General features: G+C 35.8%; 2 protein-coding genes across 2 annotated transcripts; one reads left to right on the top strand and one right to left on the bottom strand.

The window, feature by feature from the left end:
- The first annotated feature begins 69 nt into the window (after window positions 1–69).
- LOC121249005 (probable pectinesterase/pectinesterase inhibitor 51) lies at window positions 70–2892 on the top strand. The gene is made up of 2 exons (XM_041147639.1): window positions 70–1168; window positions 1821–2892. The coding sequence occupies exons 1-2, from the start codon at window positions 241–243 to the stop codon at window positions 2504–2506; spliced, it is 1614 nt and encodes a 537-aa protein (XP_041003573.1). The 5' UTR covers window positions 70–240; the 3' UTR covers window positions 2507–2892.
- Window positions 2893–5443: 2551 nt separating this feature from the next.
- LOC121249276 (UDP-glucuronate:xylan alpha-glucuronosyltransferase 1-like) lies at window positions 5444–23885 on the bottom strand. Its single transcript, XM_041147988.1, has 5 exons — window positions 23719–23885; window positions 22684–22857; window positions 21701–22329; window positions 7418–7505; window positions 5444–5624 (listed from the first exon to the last, which is right to left on the bottom strand). Exons 1-5 carry the CDS (start codon window positions 23883–23885, stop codon window positions 5444–5446), a joined length of 1239 nt encoding a protein of 412 aa, XP_041003922.1.
- Between the last annotated feature and the right edge of the window lie 269 nt (window positions 23886–24154).

Genomic DNA, 24154 nt, shown 5'->3' with positions numbered 1-24154 from the left:
GCTCAACTTCTCCCCTACCGAATAACCATAACAACCCGTGACTTTTTTAGTCTTACCAATCCCCATCAATCTCCCGTGATCCCAGCCCCGCCTTCCATTTTCCTTTTCCACCGCGCGCTATTTTAGTGGATCGATTCGATATGGCCACTACTCATCAAAGAAAATCCACAAAACTTGTCCATAAAAGCAAGCTCCAACACCTTCCTGTTTTCTAAGCCATCCACACTTCTTGTAATTTCCATGGCCTGCATCTTCTTTGTCTCCCTTGTCCTTTTTCTTTCCCTCTCTCCCGGTGCCGTCAAACCCAGTCCTGATGCTCCCTCCTCCATCTCTCCCGCGATCCGCCAGGCCTGCAAGGCCACTCGCTTCCCTATCCCATGCGAGACCTCTTTGACCCAATCCAACCACGTGCCCCCCAACCCCACCCCTCTCCAGCTCATCCAGTCCGCTATCTGGGTCTCCTCCCAGAACCTCCACACCGCCCAATCCATGGTCAAGTCCATCCTGGACTCGTCCGCGGGGAATGTGAATCGCACCTCGGCCGCCAAAAACTGCCTGGAGTCCCTCACAAGCTCCGAGTACCGGATCTCTCGGACTACCGAAGACGCACTGCCACATGGCAGGATCAAGGATGCGAGAATCTGGATGAGCGCCTCCTTGCTCTACCAACAAGATTGCTGGTCCGCGCTCAAGTACGCGAACGATACCCAGATGGTGAACTCGACGATGTCGTTTCTGGACTCGTTGGTTGGGCTCACGAGTAACGCGCTGAGCATGGTGTTCTCGTACAGTATTTTCGGGAACCAGACCGGGTCGTGGGCCCCGCCCAAGACCGAGCGGGACCGATTCTGGGAGGTAGGTGGCGGCTCTGGGTCGGATTTCCGGGGCGGCTTCCCGTCTAAGCTAAAGGCGGACGCGACCGTGTGTAAGGACGGGAGTGGCGGGTGCTACAAGACGGTGCAGGAGGCAGTGAACGCCGCACCTGATAACGCCGGGGAACGGAAGTTCGTGATACATATAAAGGAGGGGGTATACGAGGAAACCGTCAGAATCCCGTTAGAGAAGAAGAACGTGGTGTTTTTAGGAGACGGGATGGGCAAAACGGTCATTACGGGGTCGTTGAACGTTGGCCAGCCCGGGATTTGGACATACAACACAGCCACAGTTGGTAAGTCTTTTGAATGCATATTACTTCATTGTGCGTGGCCATTCTTCCTTGTTACTGTTTTGTCTTTTCTTTTTGAATATGTGTTTTTATTTTCAAGGTTGTGGATGGAGTCAATAAATACTGTTGGGGAGGTGCGCATGTTAGGTTTTACGGCTTCTTGCACTTAGGTTTTTCCATGAGTTTGTCACCTTACATTGTATGCATTCCGTACCAAATAAAGTTTATGATTATTTTAACCATCGACTTGGGCACCCTCCCGTCACACAATGTTTGGCTATTTTTCATTGAACAGTCGATGCGTTTGATGTTCATTTAAACATCTGCAATCACAAGTCCATCCTTCCAGCTTTTGTCCTCGTGTAGAGCCCGTGTCAAATGAAATTGGGTTGCACAAACTTATTCGCAGTTAACTATTTAGTTGCAAGAGTTTAGGAAAAAGGGCTAGTTAGTACTAAAAACAAAAGATAAAATGTTGACTACAATTGTAGATGACTTCTTTTATGAAATGGTAGAAGAAAGTCCTTAGAGAACAGATGTTAGGAAGCCGTAAAATTTATGAGTTTAGCTTTGCTTTGTTATTCCCTTCTTGTTCTTGAGTTGCTTTGAAAACAAATTCCGTTCTTGTTCTTATGTTTGAATCATTTTGGCATAGCTGTTCTTGGCGATGGATTCATGGCCAGCGGCATCACAATCCAAAACACGGCCGGTCCTGATGCACACCAAGCAGTGGCCTTTAGATCAGACAGTGATCTATCAGTCATTGAGAACTGCGAATTCTTAGGCCATCAAGATACACTCTATGCTCGCTCCCTCCGCCAATTCTACAAATCATGCCGCATCCAGGGAAATGTGGATTTCATTTTTGGAAACTCAGCATCAGTTTTTCAAGATTGCCAGATCTTAATCTGCCCCCGACAAGTAGATCCAGCAAAGGGCGAAAAAAATACTATCACTGCACATAGCAGAAATGACCCTGCACAATCCACAGGTTTTGTTTTTCAGAATTGCTTGATAAATGGCACCAACGAATACATGGTGCTGTATCATAACAATCCCAAAGTACACTTTAATTATTTAGGGAGGCCATGGAAGTTGTACTCGAGGACCGTCTTTATACACTGTAACTTAGAAGTTCTTATTACACCAGAAGGCTGGATGCCATGGGATGGTGATTTTGCATTGAAAACACTCTATTACGGGGAATTTGGGAATTCTGGACCAGGCTCTAATTTGTCCAAGAGAGTAACTTGGAGTAAGCAGATCCCGACAGGGCACGTACACACATATTCCGTCGAGAATTTTATCCAAGGAGATGAGTGGATTCCATCTTCTCAGTAATTTGCTTCAAATTTTGCAGAAATATTGGCTGCAATGTGTCTGGAACTCAACAATATTGGGAGATTCCAAATCATTGGCTACATTTGATCTCCATCCATGTGGTATCTCACTCCCGGCATCTATTGTGTAACTCCGAGAGAGGTAGATAAGAATTGGATGGGTGTAATTTCTACTTCATCATATAAAATATAACTTATTTATTTATTTATTTAATAAATTTCCACAGGGTCATTGTCATTCATTGGATTTTGATGATGGAGGTTGCCACCCACTAAGTCGTACGTTGAACAAACGTAAAAGAGGGAAAAATGACACAAACAATACCGAATAACATGGACTTTTTCAATGCTAGTAATGTTACAAAGGCATTGGCATATGGCCATCAATTTCTTGACTTGCAAGATACATGCGGTTGCAACAAGAAGCCCAATTTCATAGCACACGCTGAGCCTCGTTTGTTTTCAAAAAGTTTTTTAACTCATCTCATCTCATCTAATTATTACAACTTTTTCAAATTTTTATACAAAATAAAATAAAGAATTTAACTTTTTCAAATCCCAAAATAAAAATAATATTAAAAATATATATTCTAACATTATTTTATTTAACTTTTAACTGTAATTTCAACTCATCTTATCTCATCTCATTTCGTCTACAAAAATAAATGAAACCTTATTAGCTTCCCGGCAAGGTTAAGGTTCCCTTAAAACGGTTTATTGCTTATTTTGTATGGCTCATTTCACTTTTTACTCTCTCTTAGGGGCCTTAAATTCAGACAATAACTTGAGAGAATCTTTTTACTACCAATAATATCCTCCTTTTGATATGATTATCCATGCCCATATGCCAAATAGGACCATGCTTGGAAGAGGTGACATGGGAGAATTGCGTGACTCAATGGGTACTTTTAATGGCGCTGCTTGTATAGTTACAGTTAAACTCTTGACAGTATTAGGTTTAAGGTAATATATTAATTCATATTTTAAAAAAAAAAAATTACTCAAAATTATATGTGAAACTCAATTATATATATATATATATATATATATATATATATATATATATGAGTGAGGGGGGTCGAACTCATAATCTCCATTTTAGAGATATGGGTCTTGTGCCATCAGGCAACATGCCTTAGCATAAGTGAAACTCAATTGATATCATTATTAATGTCAAGAACTCTCTCTTTGACAACTTAAAATTTCATTCGCTACCTTTCTTGAGAAATATGGTATTACATTTCCCCTCTAATATGTGTAACACCCTTGCATGGTTATGTTTTGACGTGCATACATTCCACACTATAAAATGATCAGTTTGATTTTAATATCATTTGTAATAACATAAGAAAAGTTCAAACTACGCCAAGGCTTATATCCCAAACAAGAAGTTAAAAGTTAGAATTCCAGCATTATTGAAATTGATATAAATTTCAACAAGTTCTTCTTCCTAAATATTGTGCGATTTTATTCACTACTCATATAGTTATATGAGGTGTTAAATTTATGGCCTAGGAAATTATTACTTAGGGTTGTTTTTTGAGTTCATGCCAACAAACAATGCTACATTATCAAATAGCGTCATTGTAGTCGAAAAACCAATGAATATGACACCTTTTCTAAATGTTTTTTTTTCCTCAGCAAGTAAAATATTTAGAGTGCATGGAGTATCGTGTGAGTCATGTTTATTGTGAAGGAAATGATGTTGTTGATTTTCTTGCCAAATGAGGTGCAAGGGATTCTGACATGGATTGGTACAATGATAGAAGTCTTCTGCCTAGCTAGTTATGGGGTTATCTCATAATGGATAAAATTGGTCTTCCTTCTCTGCGCTTTTCGTAGATTCTATCCCAGATAAGATTTTTTGGTCATACTCCATCTGGCATTTCTATCATTTTTTGCATGTGTGGTCTTTTCTTCTTGCAGGTTTTGGTTTTGGTTTGGATTTGTTTTTGGTTTTGTATTGGTCTTGTATTTCTGAACATTTAGTTTTGTAGTTTGTTGTTTGTTGCTCTTGATGTCTGGGATTTGGTTTTTATTTTGCTTATTTGTACCTCCCAGGCGTCTAAAATTGTAATCACGATTTTCCTCCGCCACAAGTGAGAAGTATCAATAAAATTGAGATACCGTCATCTTTCTAAAAAAAAAGTAAAATATTTATAGACAAACTAGCAGATTACAAAATACAAGTTCTAAAGGGGTGGCAGTCCCCTGCAGTCTTCCCAAAACCAACAGATACATCATGAAAATAAGAAAAAATGGATCGAGAGCCAAAAGTTTGGCTCTCAGCCATTTCCCACCAGGGGAAGCCGCTTGAAGCGGTTTTAATATAGTCTGATAAACAGACTATAATACTGTAGCTAGCAGCCGTAGTGAAGAGTTGTGTTCTACATCTTGTTGGTTTGGGTTGGCTAGAAGAGAGTTTCACATCTACTTTCACTTGATCCTTGGTTAGAGAAAGTGGGAACACAAGAACGTAGCAATCGGAGGATGCGTCGATACATCGGCATATGACCTTCACTGTTTGCGGTGACGTGTGTGGTTCAAGTGCCACTTTAGGAAATAAGGCGGCGGTCAGATTTGAGAGATTCCAATGTACTAATCCTGGTAGTGCAGTGCATGGTGGCTGTAGGCTCTCTTTGGTGCAATGGCATGTGAAACTCACGTGCGGTATGAGCCACTTGTGAGACTCACGCGCCGTTCTTTTGAGCAGTTTTCTTCGACCGCCTAACAGATCGACGTTTGGTGAGGCGCGTGGTAGTCGTAGGTGGCTGATAGGTAGTAGATCGGCACATGTTGGTGCTACGGGCGGGAAACTATGAAAAAAAGAAAAATGGGTACTTTAGTTTCTTCTTCCTCATCAATCCATTCTGGATATAAGGAAGCCCATGTCACATTTTTTGCAGCATAGTCCAAGTGCAAAACAATGTGTTTGGCATCAGGAATAAGCTGCTTCATCAATTTCACGGTTATTGAAGTTTACAAGACCAATTCCCCATTTTTCATGATTCTTAGTCACCTTTTCTAGAACTTTCATAATGTCATCCCACTCAATGTTTAGATTTGATCGATAATGAGGATCTTGACCACCCCATATCCACCTGTCCACAAGATTTGACCTGCATTGCTTAAATGTTAAAATTGAAGTTGGAAATGTTAGAATTTTTCTTGCAAAGTAGTTTCACAGTATGAAAAGTAGGTGAATAGGTGATTAATAAGATTGAAAGGAAAGCTAATTGCATTTGCAGGGGATGATTCCAACAAACCTACATTTTACAGAATGCAACACAAGAATTTTACTAAAAAAAAACCTACAATTTACGTTATGCTGCCCATAAATTCCCCCACTAACCCCATGGAAATTGTTTTCTTGTAAATGCCCTGGCTCTTGTCCGTTGCTAAATGGAAAAATTGTTACATAGCAAAACTTAAAAATATCAAAAGCAGTGTCGTCAATAATGTAAGATTACATATACCTAGAACCAAAATGTGCTAGCGCATTGCTATTGTAAATGTCTGGAGAGTGTAGGAGTTTTACAAATGCTCCAGATACGATAACTAGGAGGACAAGTTTCAGCAGAGAAAACTTGCATTCTGTCAAGAGATGTCTTCGCGACAGACTCGCCTCGTCAGCAGAGTCCTACGAAAACTAAAAGTGCTTTCAGATTGTTTATTTAAAGGATCCTATTGCTTAGGATCTGCATGGATTTATATCTAGATATTTTTTAAAGTACTTTACAATACATATTTTGGTGAGAAAATTTCTTGAAGAATTTTCATATTTGTAGATGTAGAAATTTGGTTAGGACTAAGTGACTAAGTTGATAAGTTTGTATAGGATTAGGTGACTAAAATGATATAGTTTATTTTATCATTAAATTGATAATTTTGGAGGAATGTAAATTATTTATTGACTTTATTTATAACAATATTAAGTTTATCTAAGAGATATTAGAGGTTGTTTAGATGAGTCATAAGTGGGAAAAAGGAGTCCCAAGGAATCTGCACTTACCCAGAGAAGAGGCTGATCTGAAATCTGTTACTGTAGTAAAGAGTTATCATGGGTGTCAGCATTCCGTCAAGAGATGTCTTCACGACATATTGGTTTCAGGAATTACCCACTAAATTATAAGTAGGAAAATTGTGTTTCAATGAGTCTAAAATTATCCAGTTAAATGAAATATATATCTGATAAGAAGACTCAGCGCCAGGTGTCAACATAATCCTATTGCAATTGGAATTAATTTTCAGATTGTTTATTTAAGGGATCTTATTGGTTAAGATCTGTAGAGATTCAGATCTAGATATTTTCTAGAGCACTTTTCAGTGCATATTTTGGTGAGAAAACTCATTGGAGAATTTTCATATTGTTTCTATCAAAGAGTGTGATCATGCACCATGTTAGAAAATTGACTAGTTGAGTTTCAGCCACTGGAGTTCCAGGAGAAAAGCCAATGTTTGAAAATCGTTAGAGGTTCTGGCTGCTACTGCGGTAGAAGACAAATGAGTCATTTGTCTAGTCAAGTAAGAGTGTCAATTGACAAATGTTTTGTAATTAGCTTTACTTGTAATTGATTTTCAAATAATAAAATTGACTTTTCTTGGTTTAGCTGCCTCGTAGGATTTTACTTTTACAGGATTCTTTAAAAGGTTTCCCTTCGATACCAATTTTAGTGTTATGCAATTTATTTATTTTACGTTATTATTTAATTATTAAACTAATTGCATGTTTGAAGACTAACCAATTTATTGAGTAAATTGGTAGGTATTTTCGCTGAGTGATAGGGGTACTTGGGTAATTTCAATTGGCATCAGAGCGTGGTTCACTCAATCTGAGTAAGATCCGTTCCCCTAGAAGATCATGGCGTCATGATCATCACCACCAAATTTCGTTGGTGATAATTATGCCTACTGAAAGGTAAGAATGAGAGCATTTCTAAAATCGCTTGATGAGAAAGTCTGGCTAATGGTGGAGTCAGGATGGACAAGACCCACAATACCTATAGAAGAATGGATCAAAGAATAATCAAGCAGCTATAATTGGAACAATAAAGGTCTAAATGCCATTTTCATGGCAGTATCTCCTGATGAATTCAAGAGAATTTTCATGTGTGAAGCATCTAAGGATGCTTGAGATATTTTAGAAACTACACATGAAGGGACCAAAATGGTGAAAAATCTCAAATTACAAATATTGACCTCAAAGTTTGAGGAAATAAAGATACTGGAAGATGAGACTTTCAATGAATTTTATGCAAAACTAAATAATATTGTTAATTCAAGGTACAATCTCGGAGAGAAGGTAGAGGAGGCACGAGTTGTAAAGAAAATTCTGACATCCCTACCTGAAAGGTTTTGACCAAATGTGATAGCCATAGAAGAAAATAAGGATTTAGACACAATTCGAGTAGAAGAACTGGTAGGTTCTTTGCAAACTTATGAATCTACTCTTCCACAACAGAAGAAAGGTAAGTCCATTGCACTCAAAACTACTAAGAAAGAAAATAAGTCTGAATTTGAAGACTTGTGTAATGATGACCATGCACTTGTGGCCAGAAAATTAAAAAACTTTATGATTAATAAAAAGAATTCTAGTAAATGGAAAATGGGTAAGACTTTCACTAAAAAGAACGAATCTGAAAAATGGAATAAAGACAAAACAGAGTTTAAAGATAAAGCCCAATGTCATGAATGCTTTGGTTTTGGTCACATAAAAATTGAGTGTCCAAATTTTAAAAAAAAATCAAAATCTTTGAATACTACTCCAAGTGATGATTCTGACTCTGAAAGTTCAGATACATTCTCTGATAATGAAACTGTCTTTATTGCTTTTTCTGCTTCTAGTACTGATTATGATGACACGAGTAAACTATAAGCTGACGACAACATGGTTGTTAGTGACACTAACATTGATGTTGCCACATAAGTTACTGATCATAATTTAAGTGTGCATGAAGCATATGAGGATTTATGTGAAGAATTTGTGAAAATCCAAAACGTAAATAAGAAGCTGTACAAAAACCTAACCACCATAGAGAGTGAGAAAAACAATTTGGTGGAAGCACTGAAAGTGAAAAAACTAGAAGTGACAAAGCTACGTGCATAGAAAGAGGTACTTGAAAAGAAGTTAGCAGCTTGTCAGGAAGTCAAAGAAAAGACTCCCACTTAAAAACTCAATGAACTACTAAAAGTTCAAAGAGATAGTTCCGATCACACAAGGTTGGGATACAATACTTCAAAAACTTCACATCATAAAGCATTCGCTGCCTTTACATCCAAAGGTATCATCTTTGTAAAAGGAAGTAATGTAGAAAATATCTCAAAGAACCTGTGAATAAAGGCAAGGCAATAATGACTTCTTCAGGTAAGTCTAAAGGTAAGTTTATTCCTACTTGTCATCATTGTGGTATTCTTGGCCATATAAGACCATATTGCTTTAATTTGAATAAAGTGAAGAAAAATGGAAGTGAAATAAAGTTAAAAAATAAGGGAAAGATTATAGAAAATCAAGTTAATGAAATAAATCAACAAATCACCTTTATAAGTCTAAAGCTTGGTAAATTAGCAGAATTTTATCTTCACAACAAAGAAAAGATCATACAAAGTGGAGTTGATGAAAATAATAAGCCAAAATTTAAGTGGGTGGTCAAAGAAGATGTCGTGTCACATTAATTGATAGGACCACTTGCATGTTCTTGCATTCGTTGCATTTCATTTTATTAGTCTAGGATATGCATTTTATTTTTCTATTTTTAATTGTTTCTGTTTTTAGTTTTTTAAATAAGAAAAATAATATAAAAAAATAGCTGGTTTGTTTCTCATTTGTTTTTGGAAGTGCATGCTTGATATATCAAAGTTTTGAGCAAGTTTTCTTACAAAATAAAATTTTGAACTTTTGCATCTCTCTACTTTGAGCAGTTCACTTTGTGCATACTAACCCTATGAGTTATCTTAACAAAGTTTATTTACAAAGTACTGTGAAGAACTTATATGTATGCACCTTATAATTAAGTTCCATATTTATTATTTAGATGCTCACCATAGAGGGAGTACATGTCTTGAATTGACTAATACTAGTTGAACCTAGTATAATAATAAAGAGATCTTCCCTTACCATATACAAATAGTTGATATTTATAGAAAAAGTCAATGTTATATTATTGCGAAAAAAGACAAACATTATACTCGGATCTATCCCTTAAGTCCTTATAGAAATAATCGTGTCTCAAATTATTGTGGAAAAAGATGAGCAACAAAAATGAACATAAATGGGGTTGTGCAAACTAGTGTTTAGAGGAGATACTCATGTATCTAGACCCTAGCATAAAGTTTGACTTTTGAGGTAAGTGACAAACTCTTGGGAGCATCTATAAGAAGAAAATACTCATGAATAATATTATCAAAAATATATTGAAAAGAAAAAGAAATAAAGAGTTACTTTTCTATATAAGTTTGCTCACTCACACACTCACATGAACTTTGACATTGATGATCTTATGATATATGAACATCCATAGTGATTGTTGCAAATAAGAGGGCGTACTCTATTGAATTTTTTTGTGAGTGATACTATGTTTCAACTAAGATGCATCCAGGCATGTTACTTGCCCCATTGCTTATATATATAAAAGTAAAAATTTTGTTAAATTTTGTTTATTATTTATTTATTTTAGTTTATATAAAATAAATTTGAAAACATAAAATATATTGAGGTATGGGTTAGTGTTAGGAGCACTTTTTGCATTTGCTGCATAAATCCCAGTGGTGGGTCTCTGTTTTGCTTCTAAGCCCCTATCGAGTAACCCATGCACGACAATAGTCATTTAAATGTTTTAGCCCCACACAAAGTACATGCTCAGGACTTACCAACGATATTATTTCCTTTTCACTTGCAAGAACTCACCCAGATACACGGTACTGTCCATTCTCCAGGCCTAGCCATATCCCACTTCACACTTATCGGTTGCGTGCTTCTCGTGATTAAGACATAGAACAAATACTTATAATCTACATTTTTTCATCACGGTAAGGTTTATATCTCAATCAAATCCTTCTCATTCTCAAAGTCTAGGGTTCTGCACATATTTATGGAGATTAGGTTGTTGATTTTAGTTTTGTAAAGTTGGGTCTTGGAGTTTGGTTGGGTTGAGTAGACATTTACACATATGATTATATGGATCTATATTATGCATGTATTGATGATGATTTTTGGTGGGTTATGGGACTATTCATGTCGGTTTTAAACTAATGCCTAGAAGTGTTTGTTTTTATGTCTCAACTAAGCTATTTCATTCATTTTGTCATGATTTTACTTGCATTCATGTTTATACATCAGGTACATTTAATCCATGAAAAGTTGAGACACATGGGAGGTGTTCATCATGTCTTTCTTAATGTCTTCATCTCAACTCACATAAGTGGTATTTATTATCTTATGACTCTTGTCAGATTAGTGACAAAAAGGGAGAGGTTTAAATGTGTTCAGGGGGAGTTGAACAAACTGAGAGAGAATTGAATGAGTAAGTGAAGTAAGTGTATTGCTAAAAAAAGGGAGAAATTGAGGGGGAGCAGCAGAATATTGAGAGGGAGAACTATATATTTGAGGGAGAGCAGCAAAATATTGGGGGAGAACTAAGTACTGAACATGGTTATTAATTATGACTAGAACACTATTTTAGTAGGTTTAGATTACATCTAACTTTTGATTTTGTTGAGACTAATTTCCAAGAGTGTTCTATGTCATTTCTTCTCATTACTGTATTAAGATTTTCTTCACGAGATCTTGGTCTGCTAGTTATGTTTGTCTTAGGTACACTTTACATTCATCATGTTGGTTTTATCACCAATCAGCCAAAAGAGGAGATTGTAGATGTAAGACATTCCTCAAGTTGACTTTGTCACCAATCCACCAAAGGAAGAGATTGTAGATGTAAAAGTTTGGTAAGAACTAAGTGACTAAGTTGATAAGTTTGTATAGGATTAGGTGACTAAAATGATAGAGTTTATCCTATTATTAAGTTGGTAATTTTGAATGAATGTAAATTATTTATTGACTTTATCTATAACAATATTAAGTTTATCTAAGATGTATTAGATGTTGTTTAGATAAGTCATGAGTGAGAAAATTGAGTCCTAAGGAATCTGCACTTATTCAAAGAAGAGGCTGATCTGAAATCTGTTACTGTAGTGAAGAGTTATCACCGGTGTCGGCATTCCGTCAAGAGACGTCTTCACGACAGATTGGTTTTAGGAATTACCAACCAAATTATAAGTAGAAAAATCAAGTTTCAATGAGTCTGAAATTATCCAGTTTAATGAAATATATATTTGCTTATATATATTATAAGCATAATCGTTTCCTAGCAGAGTTCTCCTTTCAGCAGATTCCTACTACACTTGAAAGTCCTAATAGACCGAGCCCATTAGTAGATATCATTGTTAGTGTTATGTAATTTATTTATTTCACGTTATTATTTAATTATTAAGTTAATTGTATGCTTAAATACTAACCAATTTGTTGAGTGAATTGGTAGATATATCCGCTGCGTTAAAGGGGTACGTGGGTAATTTCAATATTGTTTCTCTAAAAGAGCGTGATTGTGCTCCATGTTAGAGAATTGATTGGTCAACTTTCAGCTACTGGAGTTCCAGAAGAAAAGCCAATGTTTGAAGACCATCAGAGGTTATGGCTTCTACTGCGGTAGAAGACAAATAGGTCATTTATCTGGTCAAGTAAGAGTGTCAATTGACAAATATTTTGTAATTGAGCTTTACTTGAAATTGATTTTCAAATAATAAACTTGACTTTTCTAGGTTTGGCTATCCCGTAGGGTCTTACTTTTAAAGTGTTTCCCTTTGATACCAATCGTGGTGCCATGCAATTTATTTATTTACTTTATATGTTCATTTGATTAAATAATTGTAAGATTGAGATCTAACAAATTAGTTGAGTGAATTGGTAGATATTTCCGTTGCATTACGATACATGGGTACTTGGGTAATTTCAATTGGCAAAAGAGTGTGGTTCACTCATTCTAGTTTAATCTGTTCCCCTGTTGACCATGTCGTTATTTGTCCCACCATACTTTGATGTAGAAAACTATGCTTATTGGAAAGTTCCTATGAGGGCTTTCCTTAAATCTTTGGATGAATGTGTGTGGTATGCAATTGAACGAGGATGGACTAAGCACGAGATATCTCTTGATGCTTGGACAAGAGATGAGATCACCAACTCTAATTGGAATAGCAAAGGACTTAATGCTATCTTCATGACTGCATCTCTCAATGAATTTAAAAAAAATCTCAATGTGTGAAATTGCTAAAGAAGCATGAGAAATCTTAGAGGTTACACATGAGGGGCAAAGGTTGTAAAAAATTTAAAATTACAGTTGTTAACCTCAAAATTTGAGGATATTAGAATGCTTGAAGATGAGAGCTTTAATGATTTTTATGCTAGACTTAATGATATTGTTAATTATAGGTTTAATCTTGGCGAGAAGATGGGGGATTCAAGGGTCGTGAGAAAGATTTTAAGGTCCTTGCCTGAAAGATTTCGCCCAAAGGTAGGAGTGGCAATATGTGACACGACCCGTTAACCCAACACGAACACGACACGATAAAAGCGGGTTAGGGTTTACCCTTAACGGGTTCGGGTCAAAACGGGTTGACCCGTTAAGACACGATAGCTTAACGGGTTAATAACGGGTCAACCCGTTATGACACGTTAAGAAAGTTAAAGTTACAATTATACCCTTATACCTAAAAAATAAAATTGTTGGGATTTTAATTTCGATATTTTTTTTTGTTTTGATTGTAATTTTGGACTTGTAGTTAGTTTTTTATTTTTTTTTATAGATATTATGATTTTAATATTTATATAAAATTATGTAAACTTAATTAGATAAAATGAGTCAATTTTGGATCTGTTTCAATCCATTTACATAAACGGGTTGACACGACACGACCTGTTATGTTAATGGGTCGTGTTAGGGTTTGAGATTTTGACACGATAAGCTTAACGGGTCGGGTTAGGGTTGACCTATATAATATAATATACATGTCTTGACACGACACAAGCACGACCCGTTAACACGATTTGACACCCCTACCCAAAGGTTACGGCCATAAAAGAAAACAAGGATTTGGATACTATTAAAGTTGAAGAATTGGTTAGCTCCTTACAAATATATGATTCGTCTATTCCTTAAATAAGAAAATATAAGTCCATTGATTTGAAAACAGTAAAAGATGATCAAAATCATTTTTTTGATAAAGAAAGTTTGAATGATGAGGATATAGATCTCATTGTAAGGAAATTCAGAAAATTCTGCTAGAGGAAAGAAAAAACAAGGTAAGGAATTTCCTGTAAAGAAAAAATATTATGAAAATTGGAATACAGAAAAATCTGAGCAAAAAGATAAAGTGAAAAACTATGAATGCTTAAGTTATGGTCATATAAGAATTGAATGTCTAGACTTTAAGAAAAATAAAGGACAAACACTAAATGTCATACTTAGTGACAATTCAGAATCTGAAAATTCAAGTTCATCATCTTATGATGAAATTCTTTTGTGGCTTTTTCTATTATTGTTAATAATTTTTCTGATATTGTGTATACAAAATTTGAAAGTGAAATTGCTGATAGTGATTTGGATATAGCTATTATTGATGTTGACTATGAGCTGAGTATACATGAAGCATATAATGATTTATGTGAAGAAGTGGTCAAGTTGAAAAAACTCAATAAGAAGATGTACAATAAACTCACAGCTGTGAAGAATGAAAATAATAATCTTTCCGAGGCACTGAAAATTTTTTAAGTTGAGATATCAAGATTGAAGGCTCAAAAGGATGCACTAGACAAAGAATTGTAGAGTTCTCAAGAGTGCCAAAAAAAGACTGCTACTCAAAAATTAGATGAGATGTTGAGTTATAAAAAATCTAGTTATGATCGTACGGGTTTGACATATACATGACTTCCCAAGGTATGGAACTTAAAACTTCATCATCCGCTACCACTTCATCAAAAGGTATCATTTTTATTAAAGGAAGATGACAAAGCTCTAAAGAAAGCCATGTCTAAAACTCATGCTCCAAGAGTCTCACATGATAGATCAATGGCAAAGAAGCTCGACCAAGCTCAACCAATGTAAGTCCAAAGGTAAGTTTATTCCTACTTGTCATCATTGTGGTATTCTTGGCCATATAAGATCATATTACTTTAACTTGAATAAATTTAAGAAAAATGGAGGTGAAAGAAAGTTAAAAAAGAAGGGAAAGACTCTAGAAAATCAAGTTGATGAGATGAGTCAACAAATCACATTCATAAGTCTAAAGCTAGGTAAACTAGCAGAATTTTATCTTCACAACAAAGAAAAGATCATACAAAGTGGTTTTGATGAACATAATAGGCCAAAATTTAAGTGGGTGGTCAAAGAAGATAACGTGTCACATTAATTGATAGGACCACTTGCATGTTCTTGCATTCGTTGCATTTCATTTTATTAGTCTAGGACATGCATTTTATTTTTCTTTTTTTAATTGTTTATGTTTTCAGTTTTTAAAATAAGAAAAATAATATAAAAATTTTCTGGTTTGTTTCTAATTTTTTTTGAAAGTGCATGTTTGTTATGCCAAAGTTTTAAGCACATGTGTTCTCACAAAATAAAATTTTGAACTTATGCATCTCTCTATTTTATGTAGTTCACTTTGTGCATACTAATCTTATGAGTCATCTTATCAAAGTTCATTTACAAAGTATTGTGGGGAACTTATATGCATGCAACTTATAATTAAAAAGTTATATTGATTAATTGAGATGCTTACCATAGAAGGAGTTCATGTCTTAAATTGACTAATACTAGTTGAACCTAGTACAATAATAAAGAGATCTTCCTTTGCCAAACACAAACAATTGGTCCATATAGAAAAAGTTGGTATTGTATCATTGTGGAAAAAGACCAATACTATACACGGACCTATCCCTTAAAGTTCTTACAGAAATAATTGTGGCTCAAATCATTGTGGAAAAATGTGAGCAACAAAAATGGACATGAAAGAGGTTGTGCAAAATAGTGTTTAGAGGAGATACTCATGTATCTTAGCCTATCATAAAGTTTGACTTTTGAGGTGAGTGACAATCTTTTGGGAGCATCTATAAGAAGAAAATATTCATGAATAATATTATTAAAAATATATTGATGAGAAAAAGAAATAAAAAGTTACTGCTCTATATAAGCTTGCTCACTCACACACTCACTTGAACTTTGACATTGATGATATTATGAGGTGTGAACATCCATAGTGATTGTTGCAAATGAGTGTACTCTATTGAAATTATTTTGTGCGTGATACCATGCTTGAACTAAGATGCATCTAGGCATATTATTTGCCTCATAGTTTATATATAATTTAAAAAAAAGGATTATTTTTATGTTTAGTATGTTATTATTATTATTATTATTTTCGTTTTATGAAAAATGAGTAAAGTAATAAAAATATAAAATATTATTGGAGGTTGGGTGGATATTGGGTAGTGATATAAATCTGGTGATATTAGTTTGACTAAGTCGCAGTAGGACACTCGTGTATATCCATGTTGAGTCTCAGAGAGATCTTCTAGCGCATGCCTTGCACAACCCTTAGTCACAAACGCTCTCAGCACCCCAATAATACTCATCCAAACACACGGCACCTCACATAAGTGTGCCCTAGCACTTCTCTTCGCATCCTCATCTCATACCATCTACTTGGGAGAAATACTTGGTTCTGAGTTTCTTGCCTAAGGCTACGTTTAGATGTTGAACTGAGTTGAGTTGAGATGATAAAATATTATTAGAATATTATTTTTTAATAATATTATTATTTTGGGATTTGAAAAAGTTTAATTGTTTATTATATTTTGTGTTGGAATTTAAAAAAATTGTAATAATGAGTTGAGATGAGTTTGACTTCCAAATGAAGCCTAAAAGAGTCTTCATCACGGTAAGATTTTGAATTCATTCAAATCATACATTCTATCTCTCAAGTTCTAGGTTTGGTATATATATATATATATATATATATATATATATATATATATGGGGATTGCGTTGATGATTTGTGCTGAGTTGTTTGGTTGAGTGTCTGCTTGAACTTATGATCTTTTTGGATTATATTAATCATGTATAGAAGGCTCAATTTCGGTGGGTTTCTACATTCTACCACTTGGTTTTAAACTAGTGCTCATCAAGTGTTTGTTTTTATGTCTCAACCAAATTAGTTCATTCATTTTCTCATGATTGTACTTACATTCATGCTCATACATCAGGTGCATTTAATCCATGAAAAGTTTAGACATATGAGAGTTGTTCATCTTGTCTTTCTTAGTAACAAAATCTCAGCTCATATAAGTTATATTTATTATCTTATGAGTCTTGCTAGATTAGAACTCATGATCTTATTATCCTCTCTCTCTGTATTTTGTTTATACTAACTTACATTGTCGGTTTCCCCCGCGACCCGTCTTCTCCAAAAAGTCCAAATAGAGCATTCCCCCACCCCTTTGATGGTTTGAGTCTGTATGCGAAGACGCAGGCACACAACTCCCTCAACTTCTCCCCTACCAAATAACCATAACAACCTGTGACTTTTTGAGTCTTACCAATCCCCATCAATCTTTCGTGAACCCAGCGCCGCCTTCCAGTTTCCTTTTCCATTGAACGCTATTTTAGTGGATCGATTCAATATGGTGACTACTCATCAAAGAAAAATCCACAAAACTTGTCCATAAAAGCAGCTCCAACACCTTCTTGTTTTCTAAGCCATCCACACTTCTTGTAATTTCCATGGCCTACATCTTCTTTGTCTCCCTTGTCCTTTTTCTTTCCCTCTCTTTAGCCTCCCACCACCAACACAACTCCAAAATCAATCTCGGTACCAACAAACCCAGTCCTGATGCTCCCTCCTCCCAAGACTGTTCATCCAAGTTGGACTTTTATTCGGCCCGGTCCGAAACCAGGTTACGGGTTCCGGCCCTGATACGGAACCCGCATCACTCCTAATCAGCCCAACCCGGGCCGGTTACGATATTACATCCGGGTACCAGATTTTAACCTCGATACTCGATTATAATAATAAAAAAAAAACTAAGCCTAACTAAGCCCCCCAAACCCGTTGGCTGAATCGTATCTCACTTCACTTCTCCCCTCTCTCTCTCCCCCTCGAGCCATGAAAGTATGGAACCCTAACTTTCTCCTTCAAGTTTTGCCTCCGTCTCTCTCTCTCTCGCCGTCGCCGTTGGCCGAACTTCCGGTCGGTAAGTCTCTCTTCTCTCTCTCACTTCGGTAACTCTCTCTCTCTGTGTCTCTCGATCTATGAGCAATGCCTTTGGACAAATCTTTTGTGGGTAAGAGTATATGCCGTTATTTTTCTAGATCTGCTCTCTTTTTTTAAACATAGATTTTTTTTTTTTTAAGTTTTTGAGGGTTTACGTTTTTGTTTTCTGTTTATTGATTTTGAGTTTGTTTTGATGAGAATGTTTGAATGTTTGAGGAGTGTTTTTATGGGTTAGATCCTCATGCCGTCATCTTCATCCGTGGGTATGTTTTCTTCTCTCTGTATGTTTTGTTCTCTGCTTGTTGATTTTGGGTTTGTTTTGATGAGAATATTTAAGGAGTATTTTTATGGGTTAGACCTGTTTAGTTGAACAAAGGAAAAATAAATAAATATTTTTCTACGCACTTGAAGATTGAGTTTGTTGCCATGTACATAAAAGGAAAAATAAATAACAAATTTGTTTAGATCTGTTTAGCTACAAAATGCTAGAGCCGTGGGTATAGAATCCAAGAAGTTTTAAGGCCAATGAGAGGTGGGTTGGCTTCAGAAATATGTTGAGTATGTTTCAGAGGTATGGCTTCTGTCCAGTGTAAAACATATATAATTTTGAATAAAGATGACAATTGGATATGGTTGTTTGAAAGTTTCTAAACTTGTCTATTTTTCAATGGGCTTCATAAGTTCTAACATGAGAATTCAAGATAATGGTAAACCTCCAAAATAGAGATATAAAAAATTTCTATTCAAGGTGGCCCTCATGACAACTTACTTTATTATATAATGATCGAACCTGATCTATTGTGGTGGATCTCCCCCGTGATCCGCCAGGCCTGCAAGGCCACTCGCTTCCCATTTACAATTTTTTCAAATTTTCATAGAAAATAAAATAAAGAATTCAAAATTTTCAAATCACAAAACAAAAATAAATTAAAAAATATATTATAACAATATTTGATTCAAATTTTAACTTCAATCTTAACTCATTTCATCTCATCTCATTTCATCTTCGAAAACAAACGAAACCTTAATAGCTTGTCGATAAGGTTAAGGTCGCTTAAAACGGTTTATTGCTCATTTTGTATGGCTCATTTCACTTTTACTCTCTCTTAGGGGCCTTAATTAATTCAAGCAATAACTTGAGAGAATCTTTTTACTACCAATAATATCCTCCTTTTGATATGATTATCCATGTCCATATGCCAAATCGGACCATGCTTGGGAGAGGTGACAAGGAAGAATTCAATGGGTACTTTTAATGGTGTTGCTTGTATAGTCACGGTTAAACTCTTGACAGTAATAGTTTTAAGGTAATATATTAATTCATATTTTTTAAAAAAATTACTCAAAATTATATGTGAAACTGATTTATTTATTTATTTATTTATTATATATTGGGGTGAGAGGCGTCAAACTTATGATATCTATTTTAGAGATGTGGGTCTTGTGCCATCAGGCAACATGCCCTTAAGCATAAGTGAAACTCAATTGAAATCATTATTAATGTCAAGAACTCTCTCTTTGACAACTTAAAATTTCGTTCGCTACCTTTCTAGAGAAATATGGTGTTACATTTCCCCTCTAATATGTGTAATGCCCTTGCGAGGTTATGTTTTGATGCACTTACATTCCACACTATAAAATGATCAGTTTGATTTTAATATCATTTGTAATAACATAAGAAAAGTTCAAACTACGCCAAGGCTTATATCCCAAACAACAAGTTAAAAGTTAGAATTCCAGCATTATTGAAATCGATATAAATGTCAACATGTTCTTCTTCCCAAATATTGTGTGATTTTATTCACTACTCATACATTTATGCGAGGTGTTACATTTATGGCCTAGGAAATTATTACCCTGTTTTTTTTTTTGGGTTCATGCCATCAAACAATGCTACATTATCAAACAGCTTCATTGTAGTTGGAAAACCAATGAATATGGCACCTTTTCTAAATGTTTTTTTTTCTCAGCAAGTAAAATATTCATAGATAAACTAGCAGATTACAAGATACAAGTTCTAAAGGGGTGAGAGTCCCCTACAGTCTTTCCAAAACCAACAGATACATCACAAAACAAGAAAAAAATGATCTAGAGCCAAAAGTTTGGCTCTCACCCATTTCCTACTAGGGGAAGTCACTTGAAGATGTTATAATATAGTCTGATAAACAGACTTTAATACTGCGGCTAGAAGCTGTTGTGTGCTACATCTTGTTGGTCTGGTTTGGCTAGAAGAGACTTTCTCATCCACATTCGCTTTATCCTTGATTAGGGAAAGTAGGAACATAGAAACATAGCAACCAGAGGATGAGTCGATACACCAGCATAGGACCTTCACTGTCTGCGGTAGCGCATGTGGTTCACGTGCCACTATAGGAAATAAGGTGGTGGTCGGATTTGAGAGATCCAAAACTTCTAATCCAAGTGGTGCCATGCGTGACGACGACAGGCTCTCTCTGGTGCAACGGTACAGGAAACTCACGCGCGGTATGAGCTGCATGTGAGACTCACATGCCACTCTTTTGAGTAGTTTTCTTCGACTGTCTGACAGATCATTGGCTGGTGAGGCGTGTGGTAGTTGTAGGTGGTTGGTAGGTAGTAGATCGGCACATCTTGGTGCTATGGGCATAAAACTATGAAAAAAGGAAAAAAAAAAAAAAAAAAGAACTCTATGGACAGCTCCAGCGTTGGCTGGACTAGAGGAGGGAGGGAGGAGCTGATGCTCCAACCCTCCTTTGGACGGAAGAAATGGAAGGATGCCGACGGTTGGGTAGAGAGAAAATGACCTCTAGAGAGAGATTGGAGAAAAGGCTCATATCTTTTCTAAATATTTGGTATGCCTCACCTTCTACTGATTATTCTTATTGTCGTTGTTATTAGTATTATACAATGACAATATCATAAAAAAATGTAAACCGATAGAGGGGTAGAATCTTAACAAAAGCCTTGAGCCAAATTTGACAAAGCTACATTAAAAAAGAAAAACAAATCCTTAAAAAATAGATCAAAAGGATCCTATCAAGTATTTTCTAGACCCAAACTCCAAGAGAGTGGTTATGGTGGTTGATGGCTTTGGGCAGTCTAAACAATGAGCTATTTTTTAGGGGCAGCAACTTGTATTGTGTTGTGCAGCTGTGCTGCGGTGATTGTTGATACTTTGTGGTTGTTAGTCTGAGGTAGAAGGTTCTAGTTATGTACAAATGATATTTGCACTCTCTAGTGTTTGCAAGTTCTGTGTACTTTTTTTAAAAAATATGAATAAATTTAGAACTCACATGAAAAAATTAATTTTTTTAATGATGGATCCTATTTTTTTCTTAAAGAGAGTGTGGTACTTACATATTTTAAAATTGTATCTAATACTACTCTTAACAAAATAGAACCAATCAAACTTTGGGCAGCACCTGAGACTCATAGACTTTTTAGAAATGATATTTATAGTCGTGGAATAATATGGAAAGAAACAATTTGTTATGTAGCATGAATGCTCTTCTTGAGATTGTGACCGACATTTTGTCTGTTGGATATGTTTCTCAGGGCATATTTCTTGAGTAAATCAGCTCTGTATTTGAAGGAATTGTATTAGATTTCTATCAACAAATTGCTATGCAAGATGGAAGAACCATATATTACCAGGTAGAATTTGAAGCATCTCATACAATTCACAAAGAAATCAATAACTTACTAGCGAGCTGGTAGCATGTCATAGTGTCTGAGTTTTTAAAGCAAAATCAACACTTCAAAACTGCTATTTTCTATTAAATTCAATCGAGTGCGTGCCTTGATGTTCATTAGTTCTTCTAAAAAAAATAGGTTATGATTTAGAGAGATGGTGGCAACAATTGTATTGTACATCTTGTTAAAATTTTGAGGTATGACTGACCATTGCCCCTGAGAGGAAGTGCAAGTTCGCAAGAGCCTACAGGGAGATGGACTTTTTCTCTTAGTGCATGCAGGCCTGGTTTGTATAGCCATGCATTCCCTTGATGTGCAATAAGTTCCTTGCAAGTAAACAGATTTGGTATAGGGAAGCACTTGGTAATGAAAAGCAAATGCACTGGATACAAGCCTTTGAAGGAGGCTGCTAGATCAGCAGCTGCAAGCTGCAAGTGCAGCCGACCTACATCTCTGGACCAATTCCCCTCGTTCCGACAAGGAAGCTTAACAGCTATAAGATTAAGTCGGATTCCTGTGGCATCAATCTTTGGTAGAGATGGACAAATGGGTACTTCAGTTTCTTCTTCCTCATCAATCCATTCTGGATATAAGGAAGCCCATGTCACATTTTTTTCAGCGTAGTCCAAGTGCGGAACAATGTGTTTGGCATCAGGAATAAGCTGCTTCCAATGATCGATTTCACGGTTATTGAAGTTTACAAGACCGATTCCCCATTTTTCATGATTCTCGGTCACCTTTTCCAGAACTTTCATAATGTCATCCCATTCAATGTCTAGATTTGATCGATAGCGAGGATCTTGACCACCCCATATCCACCTGTCCACAAAACTTGACCTGCATTGCTTAAATGTTAAAATTGAAGTTGGAAATGTTATAATTTTTCCTGCAATGTAGTTTCACAGTATGAAAAGCAGGTGAATAGGTGATTAACAGGAATCAAAGGAAAGCTAATTGCATTTGCAGGGGATGATTCCAACAAGCCTACATTTTACAGAATGCAGCAAGAATTTTACTAAAAAAAACCTACAATTTACGGCATGCTGCCCATAAATTCCCCCACTAACCCCATGGAAATTGTTTTCTTGTAGATGCCCTGGCTCTTGTCCGTTGCCAAATGGAAAAATTGTCACAAAGCAAAACTTCAAAATATCAAAAGCAGTGCCATCAATAATGTAAGATTACATATACCTAGAACCAGAATGTGCTAGCCCATTGCTGTTGTAAACGTCTGGAGAGTGTAGGAGTTTTACAAATGCTCCAGATACGATAACTAGGAGGACAAGTTTCAGCAGAGAAAACTTGCATCTTGAACTTCTATCTTGAATGGATATATGTAAAGGCTTAGCTTTGCTCTTTGGAAATCTAATAACAAAATTAGTAAACAAAAGAAAAGAACAGACCAGTAAATAAATTAGAAAGAATAACATGCTTGAAGAAAAAATCTATCAAGAACAGGAACTTGCATTGTTGTAGCTTCCAGTAGATGTGTCAATTTAATCAGTAGAAGATATCAATGGTTTACTTTTTCAGAGGCCAAAATCAACATATGATACAACTTTCATGTTATCCCTTTCTGGGTAACCAAAAGGACAACTTGCTGACAGAATGACATTGATATGAAATTAAAATGATAATATATATATATTTATATATATATATATATATATATATATATTAACTGCTTGTATTATCAAAAGGAAAAGGAACAACTAGAAGATAGTAGAAACGATAGGCAATTGACAACTACTTAGAACAAACACCGAGTTGAGTCTACACCTAACCCCCACAGAAGCGATATCATATGATCGAATGTCAGCATTTTGATTCATAAGAAAAAGGTAATGACAAGAAAAGGCCGATTAAGCAACAAGATTTGAGGAATGTGTCACCAAGGCTTTTTTATTTTTTATTTTTTGGAAAGAGGACGGTACTTTAATTTTATTGATAGCCTTCACTTATGGCGGAGGAAAACCATGGTTACAAACTTTAGACGCCTGGGATGTACAAATAAGCAAAATAAAAAACCCAACTCCCAAACATCTAAATCAACAAACAAGCTACAAACTAAATGTTCAGAAAGAAAAAACCAATACAAAACCAAGACAAAAAACAAAAACAAAATCAAAACTTGCAAGAAGAAAAAACCACAGAGGCAAATAATGATAGAAAGTCGGTCTAACTAAAACCAAAAACCGTACCTGGGATAGAAGCTATGAAATGCACAGATAAGAAACACCAATTCTATCCATTATGAGAAGACCATGCAACTGGCTAGGCAGATGATCACTATCATTGTACCAATCCATATCAGAACCCCTTGCACCTCTCTTGGCAAGAAAATCAGCCACAACATTTCCTTCACGATAAACATGATTCACATGAAACTCCATGCACTCTAAATGGCCAAGTAAATCCTCCCAATAATCCTCAAGTTACCAAAGATGACAAACATATTTAGTAAGCCAATTTACAACAAGCTGAGAATCCTTCTCATTCTCAACCCATAAAAAACCAAACTGATAGCACCTCTCAACCCCCTCCCACAAACTTCTCAATTCAGCAAAATTGTTAGAACCCTGACCCAAGAAAACAGAATAAGCTACTTGGAACTAGCCCAAACTATCACGAATAACACCACCAGCACCAGCTGGACCAGGAT

This window comes from Juglans microcarpa x Juglans regia, chromosome 2D, assembly GCF_004785595.1.
Source record: "Juglans microcarpa x Juglans regia isolate MS1-56 chromosome 2D, Jm3101_v1.0, whole genome shotgun sequence".
Classification (NCBI taxonomy): Eukaryota; Viridiplantae; Streptophyta; class Magnoliopsida; order Fagales; family Juglandaceae; genus Juglans; species Juglans microcarpa x Juglans regia.
This window is presented reverse-complemented; position numbering and strand designations above follow the sequence as displayed.

What these genes read in the sequence shown, in the direction of transcription:
- LOC121249005 (XM_041147639.1), top strand. Translation starts at nt 241, where the DNA reads ATGGCCTGCATCTTCTTTGTCTCCCTTGTCCTTTTTCTTTCCCTCTCT. An exon ending in ATACAACACAGCCACAGTTG is followed by an intron (nt 1,169 to 1,820) that starts GTAAGTCTTTTG and finishes ATTTTGGCATAG; the next exon opens with CTGTTCTTGGCGATGGATTC.
- LOC121249276 (XM_041147988.1), bottom strand. Translation starts at nt 23,885, where the DNA reads ATGGAGTTTCATGTGAATCATGTTTATCGTGAAGGAAATGTTGTGGCT. An exon ending in CTAGCACATTCTGGTTCTAG is followed by an intron (nt 22,330 to 22,683) that starts GTATATGTAATC and finishes TAAGCAATGCAG; the next exon opens with GTCAAGTTTTGTGGACAGGT. An exon ending in GCTCTCATTCTTACCTTTCA is followed by an intron (nt 5,625 to 7,417) that starts GTAGGCATAATT and finishes TAAGCAATGCAG; the next exon opens with GTCAAATCTTGTGGACAGGT.